Raw genomic sequence first — 25,332 nt, 5'->3', positions numbered from 1 at the left:
ATACAATAAGTACAGAAGATTGGTGACAGCAGGTAGGGTGATTTTTTGCCAATTTTGAGGAACCGTTTCAACAATGATCAGATAAAATTAGCAAACTCTGAGAAGAAACGATCGACTTGGAGTCACAAATATCCAAGTCTAACCACCAATATTAAAGATTAGCCCAAGATCGAACCCAATAATCTCTTGGTGCTAAACATAAACGCAACCACTGAGCCATACTGCTGGTTATAAAACTAAATCCTACATTTATGAGTGTAGGATTTGGTTTTATAATATATGAATGACTATGTTGGCATGTACGAGTAGAATGAATGATGAGGTTGGTAACATGTAATGTGCCGGAACAGTTTTGTGGCTCTCCGAGTAATAAATATAAAATAAATGTTTTAAACCACCCGATGCATCTCATATTACACTACCGCCATGTCTCTTGACATTCAGATCCTACATGATTAATACTTTTTTTTCGTTACAATCGTTACGAAGTACTACAAACAACCGTAGCAATCGGCGATTGGTTATTGTTACAAGCCTCTTCTATATTTTACTTAGCTCATTGGTCTGACAACATATGTAAACACATTGTACATTCTACATTCTTATCCTATTCTACATTCTTCCGATAGTTTTAAAACTTTGCCATTTTGCGCGGTTTGCTCAACAATAAATATTCAAATAAATTCCGCCAATACGATGGTGAAAAATAATCGTAATACACACGTTTAAAAAATACAACAATTTTGACCATCTTTCGCATTGCGAAATGAACGCACATTATAAACATCTACCATTTTTTACAGGTTTTACATTTATGTACTTTTTAGTTCAATTTAATGTTGGGTTAATTGCCAACACCGGTTAAGTTACTTTTTTTTAATCTAATGAGTTAAATCGCCATACATTGTGTGCAGTTAAGGCCACAAAGACGTTAACCGCTTGTCGTCAAAGACTTTATTTATTAATTGCCATAAATGTACAAAGTAATTTATGGATATTTTGCAATTTTTTTTCGCGATGTCAGTTAATTGACATTTTTTCCGCTATTACATACAAAGCTGTCAACGTATATACTTGCATAACATATGGCTATAAATCAAGATAAATAAAAATTCAGATTATAGCATCTGTAAGGGTTTGGCAGCCATCTGACAAGTTGGCAAGACTCCAAAGTTTATGGATAGCAATAAGCTGCAGTGCTCTCATTTGCCAATCTAGGTAAATGGACGTTTATTTCTTTCTAAAAACATCATTTGTCAAAAGTTGTAACACACGTTTGGCTGAAAATATATATTCGATGCATTGATATGAGATTTCAAATTTCCTGATATTTTGATTCAACGCCATGAACCTTAAGTGGTAGTTTACCTCTGCTTAAAATTTTGTTTAAGTTTTCATTTAATTTTAATGTTTTTTTTTTTGATTTTTAAATGCTTTTTATTATTACGAAATTATGTTCACAATACATCTTATATCTATTTTAATAGCTACTGATCTACTGATCATTTTCTATTTTACAATTTTAATTTAATTTGGTTAGTAATTACAGTATTATATTATTCTAATGTTAATCTAAAGCATAATAGGAAAAAGAGCTCAAAAACCTATTTACAATCCTTATAAATGTTCATAATACATCTAATACATAATATTAATTAAAGACTATCTAAAGTCGATGACCTAAAGCAGATTGTGTTTAGGTAATCTGTGTTTATACCTGAAGGGTATAGACATTTTGTTGTAATCACCGAGACTCTTCACAAGTGTGTTAGTATGGTTATTAGTGATTCTTTCATAGAATCTACTGGTTAGTTTGTTAGTAATGTCTGTAACAAACGGAATATTATACATAGCATGCAGTTTTTTCAGGTTAGTATATATGGGTGTATTATAAATTATTTTAAGGGATTTATTTTGTATTACTTGGAGCTTGGAAAGGTTAGTATTCGAGGCGTTATTCCATACAGGTGAAGCATAGGTTAATAATGGTAATATGAGCGCGCGATATAATTTTATTTTATTTAGCGTTGATAAAGAACTATGGCGATTAAATATTGGATATATTGAGGATATACCCCGCATCGCCTTGCATTTCGCTGCCTCAATGTGAGGTGCCCATCTCATTCTTTTATCAAACGTTACTCCTAAATATTTTATTACTGACTGCCATTTCAGACTTTCTCCAGAGGGGATTTTCAGATCTGAACTTGGCTTATGTTTTCTAACACTAAAGAATATGGCGTCTGTTTTGGTTTGATTAATTTGAATTTTCCACTTAGTGAAGTGTTCAGTCATTGTTTTAATTGCAAATTCAAGATTTTTAAGAATAGTGTCTGGTTTTTTGCTACTTGTGAAGCAAGCTGTATCATCTGCATATAGGGCTATGTGACAGTTTTTTGGAATAGGTATGTCATTTATATATATGGAGAACAAGAGTGGGCCAAGCAAGCTCCCCTGCGGAACGCCAGCTGCGATTATTTTTGGAGACGATAATTCATTATTTACGCTAACCACTAGCTTTCTACGAGTTAAGTACGATTTGATGATGAGAATTAGGTAGTTTGGTATTTTGTTAATAAGGAGCTTATGAATGAGTCCATCGTGCCAAACCGTGTCGAAGGCCTTTTCTATGTCGAGACATACCATTCCGGTACTTCTCTTCATATTAAAGTTCTTCGTCACGTGTTCAGTTAGTCTTGTTAGTTGTTGGGTCGTGGAATGTCCAGTGCGAAATCCAAATTGTTCATTTATTAATTTCTTATTTACGACTTTAAGTAAACGTGTGTAGATTATTTTTTCCAGAATTTTTGAAAGCGTGCAAAGTAAGCTAATGGGTCGATAATTGGCCGGGTTTTTTGAGCTTTTATCGGGCTTAAGTATGGGAATTACGTTGGCTGTTTTCCAGTATTCTGGGAAATACCCGGTGAGTAAACATGCGTTGAATATTTTAGATAGTGAGACTAAAGCTTTAAATGGAAGTTGTTTGATTATGATGTTATCTATTGAATCTCGCCCAGGTGCCTTTTTATTTTTTAAATTACGTATTATATTTTGGATTTCACACGGATGCACCAATTTTATATTTTTAGTACTGTTAGTGGGAGTTTTTGTGATGATTTTAATGGACCGGTTGACTTTATTATGCGTTGGTATGTGATTGTAATGTTGTGTGAGTGTGTGATGTTTTTGGAAGGATTTTGATAATAGTTCTGCTTTGTCGCAATCACGCAATTTTAATGTAAATTACATCCTATGTATGTATATAGGAATGGTTTTTACAAAATGACTTCAATCTAATATATAATTTCGAAATCGACTTTGTATATACATATATGTATATGTACATATATGTAACATTGGTTGGTTGGTTGGAAACAATACATTCGATTTATTTATTTTTCGATTCATAGGCGCAGATTCGATTTTTTTTCGATTCAAAGGATTCGAAGGCTCCGGGGGCGAAAGTCCAGGGGGCGAAGGCCTAGGGGGCGAAGTCCCCGGGGGGCAAAGGCCCCAGAGGCGACTGCCCAGTGGGCGAAAGCGCCGAGGGCGAAGGCCCCAGAGGGTACCAGGGGGGCCGCCGGATTCTGGTATACATATAATTTCGAAAAAGACTTGGTATATGTGTACGTTTGTTCGTGACAGTCAATTTGATAAAAAAAAATTAATATTCGAATAAATTCATATAAAATAAAACTATTAAAATAAATTTAATAAAATGTTTAGTATTACATAGATTAGTCATCTTTATGCAGTTTATATTACAAATACCGAGCGAAGCCGGGTAAAACCACTAGTTACCTATATATTGCAACGTGGGAACATGAGAGAGAGTATCCACTGTCTAAGTGCATTCGTGAGTGAACAACAGAGACCCCAGATTATGCTAACGGGACTCGGCAAGTGCCCGAAAAAAGGATACGCTGGAGTTCTCACAGACCTGAGCGAGTGTGTGCGTAAACAGTAGACTCGCCAGACAATAGACACATTAATGGATCGGGGAAGCTGTGATGTGCAACTTGTCCTTTATAAGGAGGTACATACGGTAGATCAGATTATTATTGAGTGAGCGGTGGTTCTGGGTGGACCTCTTGAATCGTTGAATAAAGCGAGTTGCTGTGAAGCGACTTTGACTTTTCATTTGGATCCTGAACCCCACCCGTACGCATCTATATTACAGAAGTTATAAACGCGTAGTACAAAATGTGTTGCATGGCACAAGTCACAGCTTTGTTCACGTGTGAAGGACTTAGTAGGACGCGACTAAATCAAAATTTATTAATAGTATACAAAAGCTCAGTTATCTGATAACGCAAAATGATAATATATACAGAAAGTTTTTCAAAAATTCAAGAATGTCTAGGCATATCTGCAAACACTGCACTATCGCGTAACATTATGGTCGGGGGCTGTATGTACATACATACATATGTATGTATGGTCATATGTACATACGTACATATAATAGACAGGAGCGAATAGCGCGAATTTTGGATTTTCATCAATGGAACTAGTGGAAAACTTCCATCATATCAAAGGAACGTAAAATAAAAATTTCATTAATTTTAAACAATGTCCTGCGTCACAACCAATCGATTTATCTCGACAAAATTTTCAAAAAAGCAGGTTTTTTTCTCTTTCTCGAGAAGAGTTTTGATTTTTTTACTATGTATTAAAAAATACACTCAATACTCACCTATTGAAGTTTATTCGGATCAATTTTCATAAGTTTTGATGGATTAACATGAATAAAAAGTCGCTGTTTCGCTAGAAACCCCCCAAACAAAACGCGCTTGCAATGGGTGTTCGTATGGGGCAAGCGTTGTTTTCAGAAAATTGTTTTCAGAAAAAGAATTTCGGAAAATTGGATTTTCCATAATATGTAGTTTTTGCGCGTTAGTTTTCTTGACAGTAGCGTATTTAAATCATTTAATTATTTGTGCGTATTCAGGATCTGCCACTTTACAGCTGTGATATTTGTAATACTAATACAGACATATGTAATAATGATCTTATGAAAGTTCATAATTTTTATAACTCAATTTAATTTATAAGCAATTATTTTTTTGTATAATAAAATACAATTTTTTTTTTTATATAAAAATTTAAAACTTCAAAAAAATCTTAATTTTCTCAAACCGGTGAAAGCCGATCAACCAGCTTTTCTATCGGGCGGTTTTTTTGGAACCCCTAGCCATATTATGTATAATATTCACATATTAAGGGGGAACGCGGTTTACATAGCTAGCAGCATGGCTCGGCGGTTGCGTTGATACTAAGCACCGAGAGGTCACCAGGTTCAATCCCGTGAGCTGACCGCGGTTGTAAAGAATTTATTCCGAGTATAATCTTTAATGGATATTTGTGACACCAACTCGATAGTTTCCCATCAGAGTATGCCAATTTATCTAATTTGATTGTTGAAGCGGTTCCTCCACCAAAACGGCAAAAACCATCCTATCAACAAAGTCACCACTATTTGAATATGTGATTTCAAAAATGAATTATCTATAACATACATAGATGTCTCGCTAATTTTCTTGTATGTGTATTATGCTCGTATGTATGTCTGGTCACAGTGACGCGTTAGAGTATTCTGTAATGCCACTGTTGCTAATATGTAAATATATATTGTAGGTGATGATGTGCAAGTTATGAGTGATATTTTATCTAGGGAATTACGGTATTTAAGTGATTAGTTATGTGAGAATAAACTGAAAGTGAACTTAAGTAAGACTAAGATGATGTGGATGAATAATAAAAAAGTTGTGAGTGATGTGATTATGGATGGGAGAGTGGTAGAAGTAGTAGATAATATTAAGTATTTGGGCATTTGTTTGGATTGTAAATTAAGTTTTAAGGTGCACGCAGATTATATTATTAAAAAAATGGGAGTTTAAGAAATTTGTAGGTTAAGAAATTTATTAAGTATAAAAAGTAAAATATTGATATATAATTGTATTGTACGGCCTCATACTGTATACTGCGCTACAGTCCTCAATCTATTTAGTGGTTTGTGTATTGATAAACTGCAGAAAGTGCAGAATAGAGCAATGCGTGCAATTTTGAATGTGAGGAAACGTAAGAATGTTATATGTAAGTATGTTAGATGAATTGAAATGGTTGGACATTAGAAATAGTCTTAAAATAAGCACTTTAAAGTTTATATATAAGCTAGATAATAATCTATTACCCAAATATTTTAATAATCACATAGTTAGGAATAGAGATATAAATAATTATAAAACGAGAAATAGGAATAAATTAATTATAGGTAGAGTTAAGAAAGCTAAAACTGCAGGAGGTGTTTTTCACAGAGGTGTTCAAATGTATAATGCCCTTCCTGAAGGCATTAGAAGTTCTAATAACATTGCTGCTTTCTTGAAGGGTGTTAATGGATACCTTTGTGGAAGATGATTTATAATTTTTTGTTGTTATTTTGTATTTTATGTATTAGCAGTTTTGCTATTTGAATAAATAAATAAAATAAAATCAAAATATATTGTAGGGTTCTGGACTTAATCTAATATATTATTTGTAAAGAGAATTTGTATGTATGTAACCTTCGTTCGTTGGGTCGTACATAAATCCGTGACGTCATCGAACTAATAATAAGATTTTTTTCGATTCAAAGGATTCCCCAGGGGCAAAGGCACCGAGGGGGAACAGCCGCGGGGGCGCAGGCGCCGGATTCTGGTATACATATATTTTTATATGTTTGTTCGTGACAGTCAATTTAATAAAAACAAATTTAATAAAATGTTAACTATTAGATTAGTCATGTTTAATACCGAGCGAAGCCGGGTAAAACCGCTAGTGTCTTATAAATATAAACTCGCAATTAAAACGGAATACGGCAGCTACCGTTTGAGAGCCTTCGGTCTGAAGAAACAAAGACGATAAATTCTCATACGACGCGTGAGACTCTACCCATTAACGTCCGCACAACTGGATATCCTCGCTTCACCACTTTTTCTCACTTCCGCGCACTTCCCGGAGATCCTCCATTTTTTTATTTATCATTCGTGCGGTACTCGAGCGGTGGTTCTCAAACGAAACCATCGATCTTCGCACAGATCATGTTTTAAACATTCGCTGAATCGCGTCGGCGCGATCCGTTCGATGTCTTTGAAGTTGTTGACAAAAAAATCGTAAATAAATAAATCTCACGTGGCTCGTTAAACCGGATCGCCGCGTCACACACGTGTCTTGTCATACTAATTCTTGTTATATATGTTTGCGTTATCAGCGGTGAAACTTTACAGAACTTTATCGACATTCAGTTGGCGTATTTATAAACGCTCGGAAGTGAGTATTTCTTTGTGAACATTTAAAAATCGGAAAGAATCCAAAACCCTCCCGGGCGTGTAGATTTCATTCGTGCTATTAAAGATACGTCAAAATAATAATATGTCAGCGCATGCGCACGCGTCTTCATTCCACACGTCTCTTTTTTCCGCAACTTTTATCCATCTCACCCCAAATATTTGTCTAATTTCATCCACCCATCTTCCTTGTAGCCTTCCGTTCACCGGTTTACATTCTCTCGGGTAACATTCCAACACTTCTTTTGTCCACTTTTCAACCATTCTTCCGTCTATTCGAAATTGATATTTTAATTTAAAAAAATTTATTAAATTAAAATATCAATTTCGAATTTGAGTTGCGTGGGAATGATCAAAATAAAATCTTTCTTCGAAGAAATAGGTCGACCTTAATGTACATACATATGTACATATGCATGTGCATTGATTCCATACATTTTACGTGATTTATTTTTGGTGAAATTAAAACTGATAATATTTTTGTATTACACATTTTAAAATATATAGAACTATTCATACCATAGGATTACGTGTATGTATATACATACATATGTATTATATTTCTACAATACAATTTTAATGTAAAATAAACAAAAACAAATTTTGGTAAATGTACGTGTGTGTATTTACATACATATGTATCAGTGGCGTGCGGTGTAATTTTTTTTCTGTAGCACAGCTTGTAGGATACAGGTGCATGCGTCTCGATGTGTTTCTTAAGTTAACGTTCACTAATTGATTATGCTTCAGTTATATTATACAAATCGGGAGCTTTTTGCTGGGGCGCTTTTGTCGCCGCGCGGTTATGTCTCTCGCAGTTTTGTCGGGGCGCTTATGTACCGAGCGGTTTTAACTTATCATTTCAACTATTCATACTTATCAGTTATCACTCACGTATTGTGTGTCTTATATGGCCAGCAGTATGGCTTAATGGTAGCGTGTATGTTTAGCACCAAGTGATCAGTGGGTTCGATCCACTATACTGCTGGTTAGATTTGGGGGAATTTGTGACTCCAAATCGATCGTTTCTTATCAGAGTTTGCCAATTTTATCTGATCATTGTTGAAACGATTCCTCAAAATTGGCAAAAAAACATATTTCCTGTTGTCACAAATCTTCTGTATTTATTGTATGTACAATTTGTAAAATATATGTACAAATCTAAAATCCATAGATGTCTCAATGGATTAATTCTGTAATTAATTGTTATTTCTTCAGCTTCTGGAAATACAGTGATTTATGTAATAATAAAATGATGCATTGTTTGTAATTAATTGTCCAGGAAGGCGCATTGGGGTCTTCCTGTCAAGCCTTCCTGGTATATATCTATGTAAAAATCTCCTCGTTATGTCGACCATACAGCATTCCATACTTTTTTGAGTTTAAAAATGTATTACTATTTACCTCAGACTCTTTCAACCGGATATCTTAACACTTAACAATACACACTTTTCGTTATTTCCTCTGAAATGGCCATGCACTGAATCGCGCACATAAAAGTTTCCAGTTTATAAACTCGCCTCTTTTTTTTAGAAAAATATTCATAAATAGAAAATATAATAATATATATTTAAAATGTAGAATATGCATATCATATGGATATGTAGAATCAGGCATAATTCGTTCTGCCACTTTTGACGGGCGATTCAACTGATAAATAATATCGATTGATATAAATTAGGTATGCGCAAAAAAGTCGTTTGATGGCCACGCCGAATTTTTAACTATTGTTTATTTAAATTTGAATAAAAACGTCATTATCCTTGAACGCTACTATTAATATGATCGTAAGCGAGAGCTACCGCTACCGTTGATTTTAGATTTAGATATCATTCATAAGTCAAATCAGGTTTTGCGGTAATTTAAATTGACGACTTAATAGACTATACATATTTATTTATAAATAATAACGAACGCGACCTTATCGCGAGCGGAACAGAGGTGCGTCGAGAAAAGCTGACCCTAAACCCAGTCTCAACCGGTCAGCTCTTTCTAATCAGCGTATGCTTTTTTACGACATCGAGGAAATCCTGAACTTGTTTGGATCAAAACCTTTTTGATTTTTTTATGTACACATAAAAAAATTTGGTCATTACATAAGTATGTATGCACAAAAACCTGCGTCTTTATTTAAAATACTACTGGAAAAAATATTTCAGAATAAAATTAAGTTATACTATCGACATTCTATCTCAAAGATTCAATATTGCACAATCGGTCATTTGCAACTGTCAAAGTCGGTGGAGAATCGGCGAAAATCACAGATCGCATGCGCAAAACATGCATATTACTACAGCTGTGATGGGCGTATCCTCATGTCATTGTTTATTCGTACGATCTTATTATTTCTCCCACATTTCATCAAATATGGGAATCACCGTTATTGATACATATATCAATACAAAGATAAAATATCACCGAAAACACTCCAGGGGTGAGTTTTGTCCTGGATTGCCATAGCATAGATCTCGCGTGGTAATGTGTTTTACATGTGCAAAATTATCTACAAAAAAACATATCGAGAACCATTCAGCCTTTACCGTTTGTTCAGATGGAACAAATGAGCTCTTTGTCGCAAATGACCGCTATATAAGTCATGCGTAAAATTCCAATATATAAAATACTATCATGCAAGTAAACAAAATTCTTCAGTTCACTATTTAAAAAAAAAAGATTCACTTTTTAAACAAAATATGTACTTGAGGTGTCAATTGACATATTTGGTCACTTAAATAAATCTATCAATATACATAAATGTTATTTCTATATATATTTACTTTGTATATTAACCACAGTAACGCATTGGGACTGCCTCTCAACTTACCGTGGTGTTGATTTTTTAAAAATAAATAAATTTATGGTCGAAAACTCGATTTACAAATACGCTATAAAAAGTACCGCGAAAGTTGTCAAGGGAAATGGGTTTTAACCTTTGAATGTTGACGTATTTTCGGTTGAAAGCTCGCCACGCTGAAAATTTCGCCAACATTTCCAACTATAATTATTTGGAAACCCTAGATAACTACTGCCGATAATTTCGAGTTTTATAAAGGTGTGTTTAGATTCTCTAATATATCTTGCCACAATATAAAATAAACAAAAGAAGTCTATTAATTAATGTATTTTTCCAAAACCAGTTCCATCTTCTTCATTGTTGTTAAAATGTAACACTCACAGTCTAAATGCCAAGCCACAATCTAAAATACTCAGCAGTTAGGGATTTCCATCGAGAACTTCTGCTATGGTTATAAATTTAGAAATTCCGATGTAAACCAATCTTTATAAACATTGACACGGATTACACGACCCATGTTCAATGTATTTTTTTTCAATGCTATGTACCTGGAAAGGCTTAGCGGGTAGTAAACTTGTTTATTTTTTATATACTCAAAAAACAACGCCTTTCGGCGTATTTCAGGCGCATGGACTTACTTACAAAACGCCGATCGGCGTTGATCAGCATTCAAAGGGTTAATAATATTGGATTAAATAGTAATAACGTTGATAATTAATTTTATTTTGGAGGACGCCTGTTACATCTACAGCTAGCTATGTAAGATCCCATTGATTTTCCGTTGCCTTTTGGGGGGTAAAAAAAAATGGAAATGGATTACGATTTCAGTGGGTTCAATTTTAATGATTTTGTATGTAATAACACTGTTCGACACGAAAAATGGTTCAGAGACGAGATATGACTTTTCTTATAGATCTATGCCCAGTAAACACGAATCTGGTAATAAAAAAATGTGATTGTGTTTCTTACATCACGCGATTTTTCTATATTTTGGTGTTGTTCGGTCGATGTCTCAAAATCTGTCTATTTCCATTTCAAAATGAATATTGGAATCTATATTCGGGTATTTTATCTTTCATTTGTAGTACTTTTCAGCTTTCAAATCTCTCTAAGTAGTCGTCCAGTTCTAATCAAAAGTACGTATTTTCACTTGGGATTTTTCCTACTGTTAATAGTATTTAATATTGAGTTTTTTCTATTGAAACATGTTTATTGGGATAGTGTTCTGGCCACACTATTTTGTGTTTTCGTTTAAAAGGGATAATTAGCTAGCAAGAGACGATCAGTCTGAATTTCATAATCATTCAAAATTTGCGAGCAACGATGAACTGAATTCATATATTGGTTTCATGATGGTTTCCTTGATTGTTCTGATTTACTGAATAAGGTTAATTTCAGAATCCCAGTTGCACTCTTTTCACTTGATCCTTTCAATACTAATTCCCAAAAATATTTTTATCTGCAGCGCGTTTATCGTATGTTTAACGGAGAGCTGAATGAGGTTGATCTATTTGGTATTTCCCTGCATCAATTCAGGTCTAACATCAAGAGAATCTTGACCGATTGATTCATTTCTTCTCCTATTCTATTTTTCCAATATTTTTATACTTTAGTTTAGTAATGTAATGTGCTATTTAATCATATTATAGCTTTCATTCTTTTCCTTTTCATTTGTTTATTTTGTATTTACCTTTTTCATTTGTTTTATATTTGTAAATTTCAATTTCTTCTTATATTCTATTTTATAACCTTTTTCAAATATTTTAATACTATAGTTTAATTATGCAATGTTCTACATATTTTGTCATGCCTTTATTCTTTACTTTTTAATTTGTTTTCCTTATATTTATCTTTTTCATTTTTGTAAAAATCTATTATTGGACTCGGATGTTACATATATTATTTATTTACTATTTGTTTTTTTATACATATCTATGTACATCCTGTCTGTTGATTTTTCAATTAATAAAATAAAATAAAATAAAATAAAAATAAAATATATAAAAGTTGCGACCTTCCGGTATCATGGTCAATTTATTGATGACTAATTTACTGGACCCAAGCTACTCGCTTCGTGTCAACCCGGTATAAACTCCTAACACACACTTTAAATTTCAAACACATGTATACATACAAATCTTATGTGATCAACAAACACTGGACACTGTGAAGGTCCATGGCCATATTACATACATATCTATACAGTCCATGTCCACTTGTGGTCAGATGTTAGTAGCGATAACGCACCTAAACGGAGCGCGGACCGTTCACTAGTCACACAGGGTCAAACACACGCACTCTCATATATAAATCTGTGCGCAATACAAACGTATAAATGTCCATGTCCATGTTCATGTTCATCTGTGTATGTGTGTGTGTTTTGTGCAACATCATTGGCGCTAATCACGCTTATCGGACGCTCGTATCCGCGTGGCGATGTCTACCTTTTAATGGCGCCGCGCCTCTCCATTTTATTGCACGACACTGCACCGATGCTCAAACCGTGGGACTGCGGGTCACTATCAGCACAATGCAAAACCGGTATTCTGGTGTATTCGAAACCGGCCACGAAAAAAATTTAAAACCGAAAATATGTTGTTTTATACGTCCGCTTTTTTCAATGCGTGGATTTTCGTCAACGGTTCTATCATAGAACCGTTTTTCGTTTATTGAGAAAAATTGTCTGAATTACATGTCTAATCATACTTCCATAATGATGATGATAATTCATGAGACTTGTTTCAAAAAGACCGCGGCAAGTGATAGCGACTGTAACCGGACACAAAGGCGCGTTTTGGTTATTTGGTTCAAAGAGTTCAAGAAATTTTTCTTTTTGGTTAATCTAATATAGAATTTCGAAAGAGACTTATGTATGTATGTTTAGTTGGGAACATCAAAAACAAAACAAAGTTTCTATAACGACGATTCGATGTGTTTTTTTTTTCGATCTAAATAAATTTAATAAAAAAACCAATGAATATTTATTATTAGATTCGCCATGTTTAAGCTGTTTATATTGCAAATACTGAGCGAAGCCGGGTAAAAACACTAGTACTATATCATAAAATTAACCTAAAATGCCACACCCTAAATCTACAATTATAACAAACTAAATAAATCTTTTAACAATACATACATATGTTCAACGTGACACGACCTGACGTCGCTGGGAATTATGTAGAAATGGTCCCTAAATCTTAGTGTGATCATTAGAGGTAGGACAGCCAAGGTGCCGCTCATTGTTTCATTGTTGTAAATCCTTTGTAAAAAAGGTTCGGCAAACCTTTAACAATGCATTTACAACATTTGAACAATACGCGGCACCCTCTGGGTCCGGGCTTTAGACTGATCATCTCTAGAGATCGGCGGTTTGTTTCTATTTGGACAAAACAATGTGTTGACTATTGTCAATTTCTATTTTCCTACAAAGCTATAGAGCAAAAAAATAGAAATTGACAATGGTGAACCCAATTTTTTGTCCAAATAAAAACCGACCGCCGTCCTTTAGTGATCACCATTATTAACCTATTTTTTGCTTACTTACTTTGTAGGACAATAGTAATTGACAATAGTGAACCATTTTTGTGTGTGTTAAAGCATCCCGGCCGCCTAAGTCTGGTGATCACCACAGATCGGCGTTGGGACGATGATTTTGGTACAAAAAATAGTTCACTTTAGTCAACAAGGCTTTTTAAGAGCTTTTATTTCGCTTGTTTTGTATACTGATGGAGCCGTCTCCATTTTGCATACTGACGGAGCACTCAGCCCTAGTGATCACTATGACCACTTTTTATCATGGTAATTAAATGGGTGTAACATTTTATTTCAATATTCACCGAATTAAGAGTCTATTGACGGTAAATTGTTTTCTTACACATGTGATCCAAATTAATTTGTATAATCCAAAAAAAAAAAAACGGAGTGTGTATGAGCTCAGCACAATGGAAGTTATTCAAGTAATTTCAAAAGGCAATGAAGTTAATCCATGAAACTCTCAATATGAATCCACTTTCTCTCCAACGATTATAGTCTGAAAGATCTTTCTGTCGGAGAATGAAATGGTTTTCCAACTAAATGTAAGTGTAAACTCATTTACAGATGTAGAATAACGAATCTAACGACGAGCGGTATTATAGATCGGCGGGGAAGTGGGCAGAAATGTAAGAAAACCGGGAACGGATCCCAAAAATATCATTTTTAACCTAAAAATCCATTTTATCCAAAACTACCGACAGATATCGCTCACTGCTTCAGTAGGCGAGAGTGTTTCGTTGTATGACGTCACATCCGTTTATATGAATACAGTTTCTCACTACAAAAGTTAACACTTCTAAGATCTAAACAACTATCTATTCTGGAAGTTCATAAGCTATATATGTATATATGTATGTAGAAGTAGAGGGCTTGCTTATGACTGAAAAATCCGAGACCTTATTAATTTTTTCAATGAATCTTATGGCAATTTAAATGTTGATCGGTATTAGTCTGAATAAAAAGAATGAAGGCGTGCCGTACATGGATGCTGTGGATGCTGCGCATCCCTTAAAAATTACGTTAAAAATATTTTCATACGGTTTATTTTCTGAATTTCTTAGTTTTATTTCTCTTTCATTTATTTTTGATTACGTGATTATGATATATACGATATTTTGTCTGATCCAAAATTGACATAAACGAGCATCCCCGTTGAAAGGTCGTAGCCGTCTGCGCTACCGGTGCTTGTTTCCAATCAAGCTTATATTAACATGGATGCTGAAGTTCTCTACAAATCTTTTGCGCATGCGCACAAGTGAGCTGTCACTCTTGCGTATGCGCATAAGTGAGACAACTCTACAGTCGTCTCGCTCGCGCGACACTTGCTCTGGAAGCAAAATCTCCTTTTGCGTATGTATGGACTTTCGCTTGATTCGTTGATTGATATTTCGTACGTTACGTCTTAAGCTATTTACTTTTATTATTTTATTGTAATTTATAACGTGCTAAATTATTATTTATTATGGCCCTAAATATAAATAACCAAAGTAACAATTCAAGTGGATTTATCGCCGTTGTTAATAATAATTGCTATTGTTTAATTAAAAATCTACTAAAAAGGACATTTGCTACTCTACTATATAATGAAAAAGAGTTAATTATTGTTAAGAGCCCAAAACCCACAACAAAATTGAATATTCATTCAAAAACGAAAACATATCAAAGACATTTTAATAAATATAAATATGACAATGTTTGGAAGAATAAAATAAAATTTTAAAAAAATAAACTGATCGTGTTTTGAACAGCATCCTCTGGTTGAAAAGTCACCGCACACCACTAAAAACCATCTATTTGTGAGTGTCAATGAGGTGTCAGGCGGCAAAAGTTTGAGAGCCATAGCTGAAGATTAATAGTACCATGGTCCTTCATCGATGCGAGCTCTTCTCGAGTGTTCTCTCTAATTACCCAGTCGAGATCGAAGCGAACGGTAGGTAGGTGGGCAAAAAAAATGGCGTTACCTCATCGATGTAATGAATTAGAAGCCATGGATAATTATTCAAATGTAGGTCACGTTGAGATGCACCGTCGACGAGGACTCGAGAAGACCACAATTCGGACATTCAATGTCGGCGAACTTGGATTCGTCTACCTACTAGTACTATGTATGTATCACTCGGTTTTGGGATGGGTCGCAAGTCTTGACCATTTTTGGTGATTTTGAAACTTGTCAAGTCCTCACAATAAGGCACTCTCGAGTGGGTGGGACACACTCTTGTTCGCTCGGCTGGACCTTCACTTTGTCATTGCCTTTGGTTTGGAAGAACGTGTGCTGTGCTTGACATGTATCATTCTTATTATTTATTTATTTCATTTTTATGTTTTCGACAGGTTTTTCCAAGTCGACTCTGTGGGCCGGGCCGCACCGTGAAACTTTGTCGGGCGACTAGTTGCACGACACGAAAAAATGTGTGGTAATGTGTGCGACAAACAAGTTGACGGGTGTGGCATGTCCCATCTACCTGCATGTATTGGTCTGGTCACCCTCAACCAAGTCGCTCGCAAGTCGCACGGTGCGGCCCGGCCCTATGGCCCAACATGTACATACCAGCAGCGTGGACTAATTTATTTATTTATACATATACGGCCGCAAGTATTAATATAGGAATAGAAAAATGGGAGTTTTAAACAATGAAGATACCCGAAGTGAATAAATAAATGAAATGAAAACAATAAAATAAAATGGGGTTTGCTACAAATGGTTGCAAACCACGCGGCTGCATGCTCATTTCGATTGAATTTTGACTGTTTGAATTTCATGGAGTACTGAATTTAATAAACAATACATATTTTCGTACATACGATCAGTTTTCGAATTAAATATTCTCGAGGATTCTCGCCAACGACCCAATCGGTTAAAATCTCACATCAGAGTTCGTACAAATTATGTTCCATTCGCGGGATCGTTAACTTTTAGTACGTTTTCTTAACGAGCCGTTATCAATGAATAAAAAAAAAATCTCAGCACACTCGTTTATGTAGGTATTTTATTCAATTACGATATATGAATACATGTATGAATTATATTATGATGGTGCACGCATAGACACAATTACAAAATTTATGACAGCCATAAAAAATTATTACTTGTAATTTTTTTACGCACACTCGAGATTCCTCCGTGTAAACAATGTTTAATATTTTATGCTGTCAGACATTTATGATCTGGTTCTAATTTAATTTGAATGTTTTTCTGCAATATAAAATAAAACCTTTGCAAAGCTATTTTTAATACAAATCTTTATTTAAATCAACTTGAAAAAAAAATTAAGCTTATTATTGTGACATCTACGGATCTTGAAAGTATTTGGAACAAATCATTTCAGTGTATCTTTTTTTTTTGGTAAAGAATACGTCAAAGGTAGGGATTGCAATACCTGTATACCGGTATACCGGTAATTCGTTATCGGTAAGTGCCGGTAAATCTCAGTTGAATTTTAAAATTTAGGGTAAACTATTTTATGGCAAATTAAGTACACATGCAGGCATATTATTGCATAGTATAACATTAAAAATGGCGTATTGTGGATAAGGTTGTCTGGAGTTTGTTTATTTTCAATATTAAATGTGGAAATTTCAAATTGCTAAATTCACTGGCAAAAAAAGACCAGACAAATCAATCAAATCAGACCAACCAATCGTTATAAATGAGATCAGACGGTTGTTTAATTATGATCGAAATTTTCAAATGGTCCACACTTTAAATAAATAAATATGATTGGTTAAAATCGGTTCCATTTATCGGTTCAATCTAGTTATTGGTTCCAACAAATTGGTAACCTTTTCTGGCAAAACCTCGACTTTTCAGCAATCTCGAATTTCACTGAATCGTTTAAAATGCTGCAAATTTACAAATTTGAACATATATTTCTATGTGGATATAAATTGATTTATGTACTTTGTATAATACTAATAATATTTATATCAAATATACAATGTTTCTGGTCGGGAAGGCGCATTGGGGTTATCTGTTAGGACTATAAATTTAAGATAAAATAAATAAAAAGTCATTTATTATTACGAATTTACTTGAATGTATTTATGTATATGACATTATTAACCTAAGATTTATTTTTCATAATTTACGATTCAATCTATAATACATAAGTTAACGTTTTTAGGAAAAGTAACCACATACAGTTTTCTACATAGGTTCGGTGATTATTGGTCACAAAGCCCTCCCCAAAAGTCACTAAAATCTCTATAACGGAACATCTGGCAGCCGAAAAGTCCATCATCAGCCGAGAACTCGAGTGCCAAATATTCCGTATTCGCAATTTTCATGGCAAAAATTGTATTTTGGGCGATCGAGGTGTGACTAATAATCCAATTACCGCTATCCAGTCCACGATTTTTTTTCATTTACCGGTAAATTCCGGTATACCGGCAGTAAGAAATATAATTTACCGTTTGCCAGTTTATAAAATTTGACGGTAAATTGCAATCCCTAGTCAAAGCGGATGATAAACGTGTCATAAGAACTTAAATTTAATTTTACTTAAAGAGGAACTGTAAATTTATTCTTCTTTGATCGACTAAATCCAGAAATTAAACCCAACAACCGATCGGATTCGCATCGCCATTATTCAATGCGAAATCGATTACACATCAAAGGCAATGTGTTTACATATCAAAACCCATAAATCTCACGGTGCAGCGTAAAGGGGATTCGAGATCGATACGGTGATTGAATAATATAGTAATATTCTGAAAAAGGAAATTAATTCCTCACGGCACAATGCAAAGCCGTTTCATTGTCGTGTTATTCATAGCGCTCCTTATGCAGAGCAACGATTGCAGATTGTGCAATATGGGTCGATAAAGGATGAGGTGAATACGCGTGCATTTTGAAAGTGATGTAAAAATGCGTTTGGTTAACACCGATTTGCATTTGGTCAAGGCGATGTTGGTCAACGAGCGAACGGCCACAGAGGACGACACCCAAAGAGAGTGTACGAGAGAGATTGGGTTATTGCGCAATACTCACCATGGTTGTGGTGTAAGAGGCGTCTCCTAGCCTTGGGGCGGACGCTCAGGTCCACGGGCTCCTGTTGTTCCGGGGGCCCGCTAGCCTGAAATGTGACAAGGGTGATTAGCAACTTTTTCATGACCTGCAGTGTATATATTGGTTGATCGTTTCCTATCAGAGTTTGCCAATTTTATTTGATTTCACTGTTGAAACGGTTCCCGATTAAAAATTGGCTAGAAACCTTCCTATCTACTATGTCACCACTATTTGAGTATGATACAATTCAAAGATATCGTACCACATTAAGGCGCAAACACACTGAATCGAACGGCACGGGCGCGTTCTCGTCCTCCCATTGTGAAAAATCCGCATGGGTTTTTTTTACGACAAGTTTCTGCTCTATGTATTCAAATATGGGAATCACCGTTATCGTTCACTGTCAAATCTATGTCAGTACAAGGATTTTCGTACTGGGTGACATAGAATAGATAATGCGTAATAAAAATCTAAAAAAAAGCACGTGCCGCGTGCATCTCTGTGTGTCTGCCCCCTTAGTTTCGTGTAATGTTTCAGCGATGAAAATTTTACTGACGCGTGCCATTGTATAAAAAAACGCTATACCGTCCGTGAAGAAGTTTTACTTCGTTGCTTGCGTCCTTGAATTTAATACGGAAAATGTAGGAATTAGGATTTTTAGAAATTTAAAAATTAAATTATAATAGTACATAGTACGTACAGTGTACAACCAGGCAAATCCAAAGTTTTGGAATATAATAATGTTGCGTAGGGGTGGGTGGAGGATCCAAGTAAAAGGCCAACAGTCGTATCACAGCATTTATTGATGATTAAGGAGATACGCGCACTGTCACTGCTCAGTCCAGAATGACCTGATATCGCCTAAGTATCGCCTTATAAGGGATAGATCTCTCAGGACGTCTAATCTGTTTACCTACTGTATAGTCACGTATTCGGATATGTATTCCCACGGTATGAGAAGTGCAAACATTGTTTAGCTTTCATGCACTTAGCTTGTCGCTAATCCTTAAAACCACTTACCCCGGTCACACGGTCTCTCAGGACGCTACCCGGCCTAATCCGAACGCAATTACTCGGCGGCTCTGTTTAGTATACGTAACAATAATATATGTATGTATATGTCACAGTGAAATTATATTTCAAGTTAAAAATTATTTTCACTGAAGTTTCAGTGAAATCATAACCAGTTACATTTTCAGGGCGGGTTTTATTCATTTAAGATTAGATTGTTAAGGTTGGTATTATTTAAAGGTTAGGATAGGTTAGGTTAAGCAAGGGTTGGCCCTATTCATTTTTAGATTGGGTTGTTAGGGTTAAATTTATAGAGTTAAACGTGGTAAATTCATTGTTTGATACATTTTCACTGCTTGAATTGGTGAAAATATATTTTCACTAGTGAAAATATATTTTCACTTGAAATATACTTTCACTGTAACATATATAAATTAATGGAAACTTACCTCTCTGGTGGAAGGGAGCATCGCTCTGCCACCCTTCCCTCGCCCGAATTCGCAACCATCCTGCAAAAACAAAAAAAAATACATCAATTACAAAATTCCATTATAAATAATGACATAAATGTGAAGTTTAGATGAAAATACTTAAGTGATGAGAGTGCAGAGACAATAATAGATTTCTAACTAAGCGTAACACGTTTCAACTAAGGGTCTATCTTTTGGTGCCATTTCGCTCGTTTTGTTGCGCTAATTTTTACATGTCAAGGTTTTAGGGCGATGAAACTCTTATTTAATTATTTATATTTTTTAATTTCCAACTACGTAATGGGATGTACATACATACATATGTACGTTATAAATGCAATCCACACTATAAAAGTTGATGATTATACATATGTATGATATGCACGTGTGACTCAGATCAGATGTGATCCAACAAGTGTTTGCATTTTCCTTTGTTCACACGGCACAAAGCAAACATATTCCAATGCGATGAGTAAGTATAATAGTACCTGTAAATCAGAACTAGAACTACCCATCAGCTCTGTATACATACATATGCATACATATGAATTTTCAGTTGTAATATACATACATATTCCGACTGGCGTTTTAGGTTATTCATAATGGAATACAAATCATCTAGTAAATTATAGCTCTACAAGAGCAAATACACTTTCAATAATGTGCACCAGTTGTAATATAATGTATTTGACAGTTCGAATGCTTTAAAATTCAATAATGCGTTCATATTTGGTTCGTATTACGAATTATGGTAATAAGTACATACCATATTAATGATAACTCTAAAAATTTGTTCAAAACAAAAATGTGACTTAAATTAAATTTACCAGTTGAGAGGTGTTTTCACGAAAACTTAACCTTTCCATCTTAACCGCTACCAACTTATTGTTGAACTGTATTTTTAGTTGTAATATATATTATATATTTTACCAACTACATGGGATAGACGGAATATATAACTATTTAAATTATATTACAGCTGAAAATACACTTCAACTATAACCGTAGTTGGTACCAGGTTAGATGGAATATACATATTCCAACTAGTCATATTATGTTACTACTGAAAATACACTTCAACTATAACTTTGGTTGGTACCTGGTTACATGGAATATATTCCAAATAGTCAAAATATATTACAACTTAAAATACACATCAACTATAACATACATACATATATGTAAACTCCATTTGTACATATTTCTTGGGAAACATTTCGCAAACACTTGGGTACATATTTCTTGGGCAACATTTCGTAAAATTACTTAGAGGAGAGATTCATAATCCCGCTATCCTGGAGAAGCTAAAATTTTGGGACCCGGAAAATCATAGGGTTTTGCGAAAGCATGATATCTTGTTGCCAATTAGGGCTAAAACAAACGTGCTCATGAACTCCCCCATCTCGAGAACTGTTCGACTCTTTAACTTACTGTCACATTCCTCTTCAATGCCAGTTATGTTGAGTTGGTCGAACACCTCCTACATAACACGATATAATTTTCAATCTTATTTATTTGTTTTATACTATCATATTACTTACTTTTTATTATATTTTTAAGATTTTTGTTATTCTTATGTATACTTATATTTGTATTATAACCTCAGTGACGCTTTGGGGCTACCTGTCATGTCTCTGGGGTATTGATTTAAAAAAATATATATTCTCAAATGGAGTATATGTATATGGGTTCCCGGAAAAATGCACTGAATAGTGGCGCAGTTTCGAGAAGTCCTAATTTTCAAAGGCGCTCAAAAATAACTTACGCAATAGCATTCCACAAAAAAAGGTTACCACCCTCGAGTAACATACAAATAACCCTTGTCGCTCTTTTGTGGAATTCTATTGCGTTAGTTCTACCTGAGCATCTTTGAATGTTTGGATGTCTCGAGAGTGCAACTATCTCGAGTGCATTTTTCCGTTAACCATGTATGTATATGTATACTCTCGTTTATCCGGACTAATGAAGGGGAGCGATCCATGGATAATACAACATTGATTTTTAAAAGACAACATATGTACATATATACATATGTATAATACCGGTCTCCGTGATTTGACAGAATGTTAAATAACAGAAAACGCAAATATCAGAACGCAAAGATCGAAAATCGAAAGATCTTAAGTCGAAAGATCAAAAAATAATGGTGCATGGTAAACGGTACATACTCACTTAATTTGCGCGAGCAGGATACAACAGGAACAAGAGGAACATGCTTTTCCTCCCGTGTTAATGTGCGCGCGCAGAATACGGGAGGAAAAGCATGTTCCTCTTGTTCCTGTTGTATCCTGCTCGCGCAAATTAAGTGAGTATGTACCGTTTACCATGTACCATTTTTTTTTGATCTTTCGACTTAAGATCTTTCGATTTTCGATCTTGGCCTTCCGATATTTGCGTTTTCTGTAATTTAACATTCTGTCAAGTCACGTAGACCCGTATAATACAGACTAGGTACTTTCGAATTGGGGCAACTTGTCTATGGTAAAAATGATTAAAAAAACGTCGACCGGGATTTGAATCTACGCCTTTTAATCACAACCTTTGGCAAGAATATTGAACTGTAATAAAAATAATCACTGAATATCCTAGTGAAAGAAGATTTGAGAGGTGACTAGGCGACGTGTCGTTGCACGTAGAGGAAACGCACCTTTACATATGTATGTCGGTTCGCATACATATGTAACATGAATCCGGGCCGCGTAGAAAACACCTGTACACAGTTTGTAGTTTGAATCGATAGATAATAGCAGTGATACATTCTAAAGTCGCTGCAACAGTAGCAGTATTTGCACACCGGTCATACTTTAACCAGTTCCACGGTCCCAGATGTCCCAGTGTCCCGTCCACCGATTACGGTCGAGCAATTGCCGGAGCCGGTGAACGTGCGGCTTTATCTGCTCTAATCGGAACTGCTACTCCCTATCTCCGATCTGTAGCCCTGTGTGCACAGATGTGTATATATGCATTTTGAGTTCAAGGGGAACTCGACCAGTCGCTCGGACATCAAGTGATCGACCGATTCGACTACAGTTGATTTGAAGACCTGATCAATTTCACCGTGACACGTGTCCTTGAAGCGTTTGTTGTCGTGCTGATATGAGTGCATAGTTTCCAATATACGTATATGTATTTGCCCTGCAATTCGGCAGCATGAAAAATGTTTTGTGTTGTCGCAGGTCCTGCACTCTATGTTTGGTCGGTGTTGTTGTACGGATGCGAAACGTGGACGCTGTTAGTGGCATCCATGAACAGGATAGAGTCCTTTGAAATGTGGTGTTATCGGAGGATGCTAAAGATCTCGTGGAAGGAGCATGTAAGAAACGAAACAGTCCTCCAGCTTCTTCATAAAAAAAGAGAGCTTCTTGACACGGTGAAGCGCCCTAAGATGGCATACCAATTTATAAACATTTTAAGTTATTTCGGCTTGCTCATGATAGGGAAGAATTCGCACGGGCCATAAACGATGTCTACCTATGGTAGTCGCCTACGTTCGAATACGGATTCGCAATTAGAAGAAGATTTGCCCTGCAATATACCAGAACGCCACAGCTTCGGTTATTTTCAGATACAGATAGATTTAGCATAGGAAAAGGAATTAGAGCAAGGAGACACCATCTCAGCCAAGTTATTCAATGCGGTACTTGAGAGACACAGCAGGAGTAATTAGTGAAGTAAAAATATATTAAGAGATATCGAGAGCCTATAATGCATATTTTATAAGGTTATAGTGTGAAAAAGATAAAGTTATAGGCGTTTAACCCTTAAAGTGCTGGCGTATTTTCTGTTGAAAGCCACTAAACATTTCCAACTAGAATTATTTAGAAATTCAATAGAAAGCCAGTATAAAAATTGTAGCCAATCCAAACAAACCCTAGATCACTACCCTAGATAACTACCCCCCCGGGGGTTTCGAGTTTTGTAAAGGTGTGTTTAGACTATATAATATATCTTGCAACAATATAAAATAATCAAAAGAAGTCTATTAATTAATGTATTTTTCCAAAACTAGTTCCACCTTCGTCTTTGTTGTTAAAATGTAATGCACACAGTCTAAATGCCAAGCCAGAATCTAAAATACTCAGCAGTTAGGGATTTCCATCGAGAAATTCTGATATGGTTATAAATTCAGAAATTCCGGTATAAACCAGTCTTTATAAACATTGATACGAATTACATTATCCATTTACAATGCATTTTTTTCAACGCTACCTGGAAAGGCTTAGCGGGTAGTATTCTTGTTTATTTTTTACATACTCAAAAAACAAAGCCTATCGGCGTATTTCAGGCTCATGGACTTGTTGGCAAAACGCCAATCGGCTTTTGTCAGCATTTTAAGGGTTAAACAATTAAAATCTGACAAAACGAGTAGGTGGCAGAAAGTCAAACATATAAGGCTACTGGCCACTGGTGGAGCTGAGCCGTCATCAGCTCCACATTTTTTGGATTCGTAAACGCGTTTATTACGATTATTTTCACCATCGAACTGGCAGAAGCGATTTATATTTCTATCGGTGACCAAACCGCACAAAATGGCAAAGTTTCAAACCAATCGGAAGAATGTAGGAAATAATGTCAGACCAAAAGGCGAAGTAAAACTAATATAAGCCTTGTACATAAAAATCAACGGTCGCTTCTTTGATTCGCAGACGATATAGTTTTAATAGTTCGCGATGACTTACTTAACGGAATATCTGGCACCCAAAAACTCCATCAATCGAAAGCTTCATACGCGAAATATTGTAGTATCGAGAACTCGAGTTCCAGATGTTCCGAGATAGCCTTTTGCGGAATAATCCATTTAACTGCCCACAAAGAAGTTTACATTTCAAAAACGGAATGTCTGTATAGTTAGCGACCCACTTGTAACATTTGCCTCTAGCGTGTATAAGTCACAAACTAAGGGCGAAAACACAGGGAAGAACAGCACGTCGTGTGTATGGCTCCCCGCTGTGTGTGGTCTACTACATTTCTTCAAATATGGGATAAACCGTTATCGATCACTATCAAGCAAGGATAAATACAAGGATACAATTTTACCGAAAACACTCGAGAGGGTCATTCTGGGGCGGAGCGTGCTAGGCGTTCCATGAATATGTACAAGGCACGGCCTATTTTTTTACTAACCTCTTCTTATTCGCATGTTTAAAAGTATATAAAAAATACCACGTGCCACGTGCATCGCTGTGTGTTCTC

The 25,332-nt window shown here is 35.3% G+C and overlaps 1 protein-coding gene and 2 long non-coding RNA genes across 4 annotated transcripts in view; 1 reads left to right on the top strand and 2 right to left on the bottom strand.

Moving 5' to 3' along the window:
• The window catches only part of LOC143910004 (uncharacterized), an 805,996-nt gene that overhangs the window by 553,424 nt on the left and 227,240 nt on the right, over positions 1 to 25,332 (top strand). Inside the window, exon 1 of one of the 2 annotated variants that reach the window (XR_013260426.1) lies at positions 5,491 to 5,546. The exons of the other annotated variant lie outside the window; for it this stretch is intronic. This is a non-coding gene — a long non-coding RNA (uncharacterized LOC143910004). Of the gene's footprint in view, positions 1 to 5,490; positions 5,547 to 25,332 lie in introns of those variants that run through there. 2 annotated transcript variants of the gene reach the window in all.
• The window catches only part of LOC143910007 (uncharacterized), a 260,391-nt gene that overhangs the window by 117,741 nt on the left and 117,318 nt on the right, over positions 1 to 25,332 (bottom strand). The window lies entirely within an intron of this gene.
• LOC143923023 (uncharacterized) overlaps positions 16,996 to 25,332 on the bottom strand; it is a 44,636-nt gene continuing 36,299 nt past the window's right edge. Inside the window, exons 3-4 of the mRNA XM_077446489.1 lie at positions 20,119 to 20,178; positions 16,996 to 18,725 (exon numbers count right to left, since the gene is read on the bottom strand). Coding sequence (XP_077302615.1) covers positions 18,564 to 18,725; positions 20,119 to 20,178 — 222 coding nt within the window. The 3' untranslated portion in view covers positions 16,996 to 18,563. The remainder of the gene's footprint in view (positions 18,726 to 20,118; positions 20,179 to 25,332) is intronic.

This window comes from Arctopsyche grandis, chromosome 3 (genome assembly GCF_051622035.1).
Source record: "Arctopsyche grandis isolate Sample6627 chromosome 3, ASM5162203v2, whole genome shotgun sequence".
Lineage (NCBI taxonomy): Eukaryota > Metazoa > Arthropoda > Insecta > Trichoptera > Hydropsychidae > Arctopsyche > Arctopsyche grandis.
The sequence above is the reverse complement of the archived record's forward strand: the minus strand, read 5'-3'. Positions and strand labels throughout refer to the sequence as shown.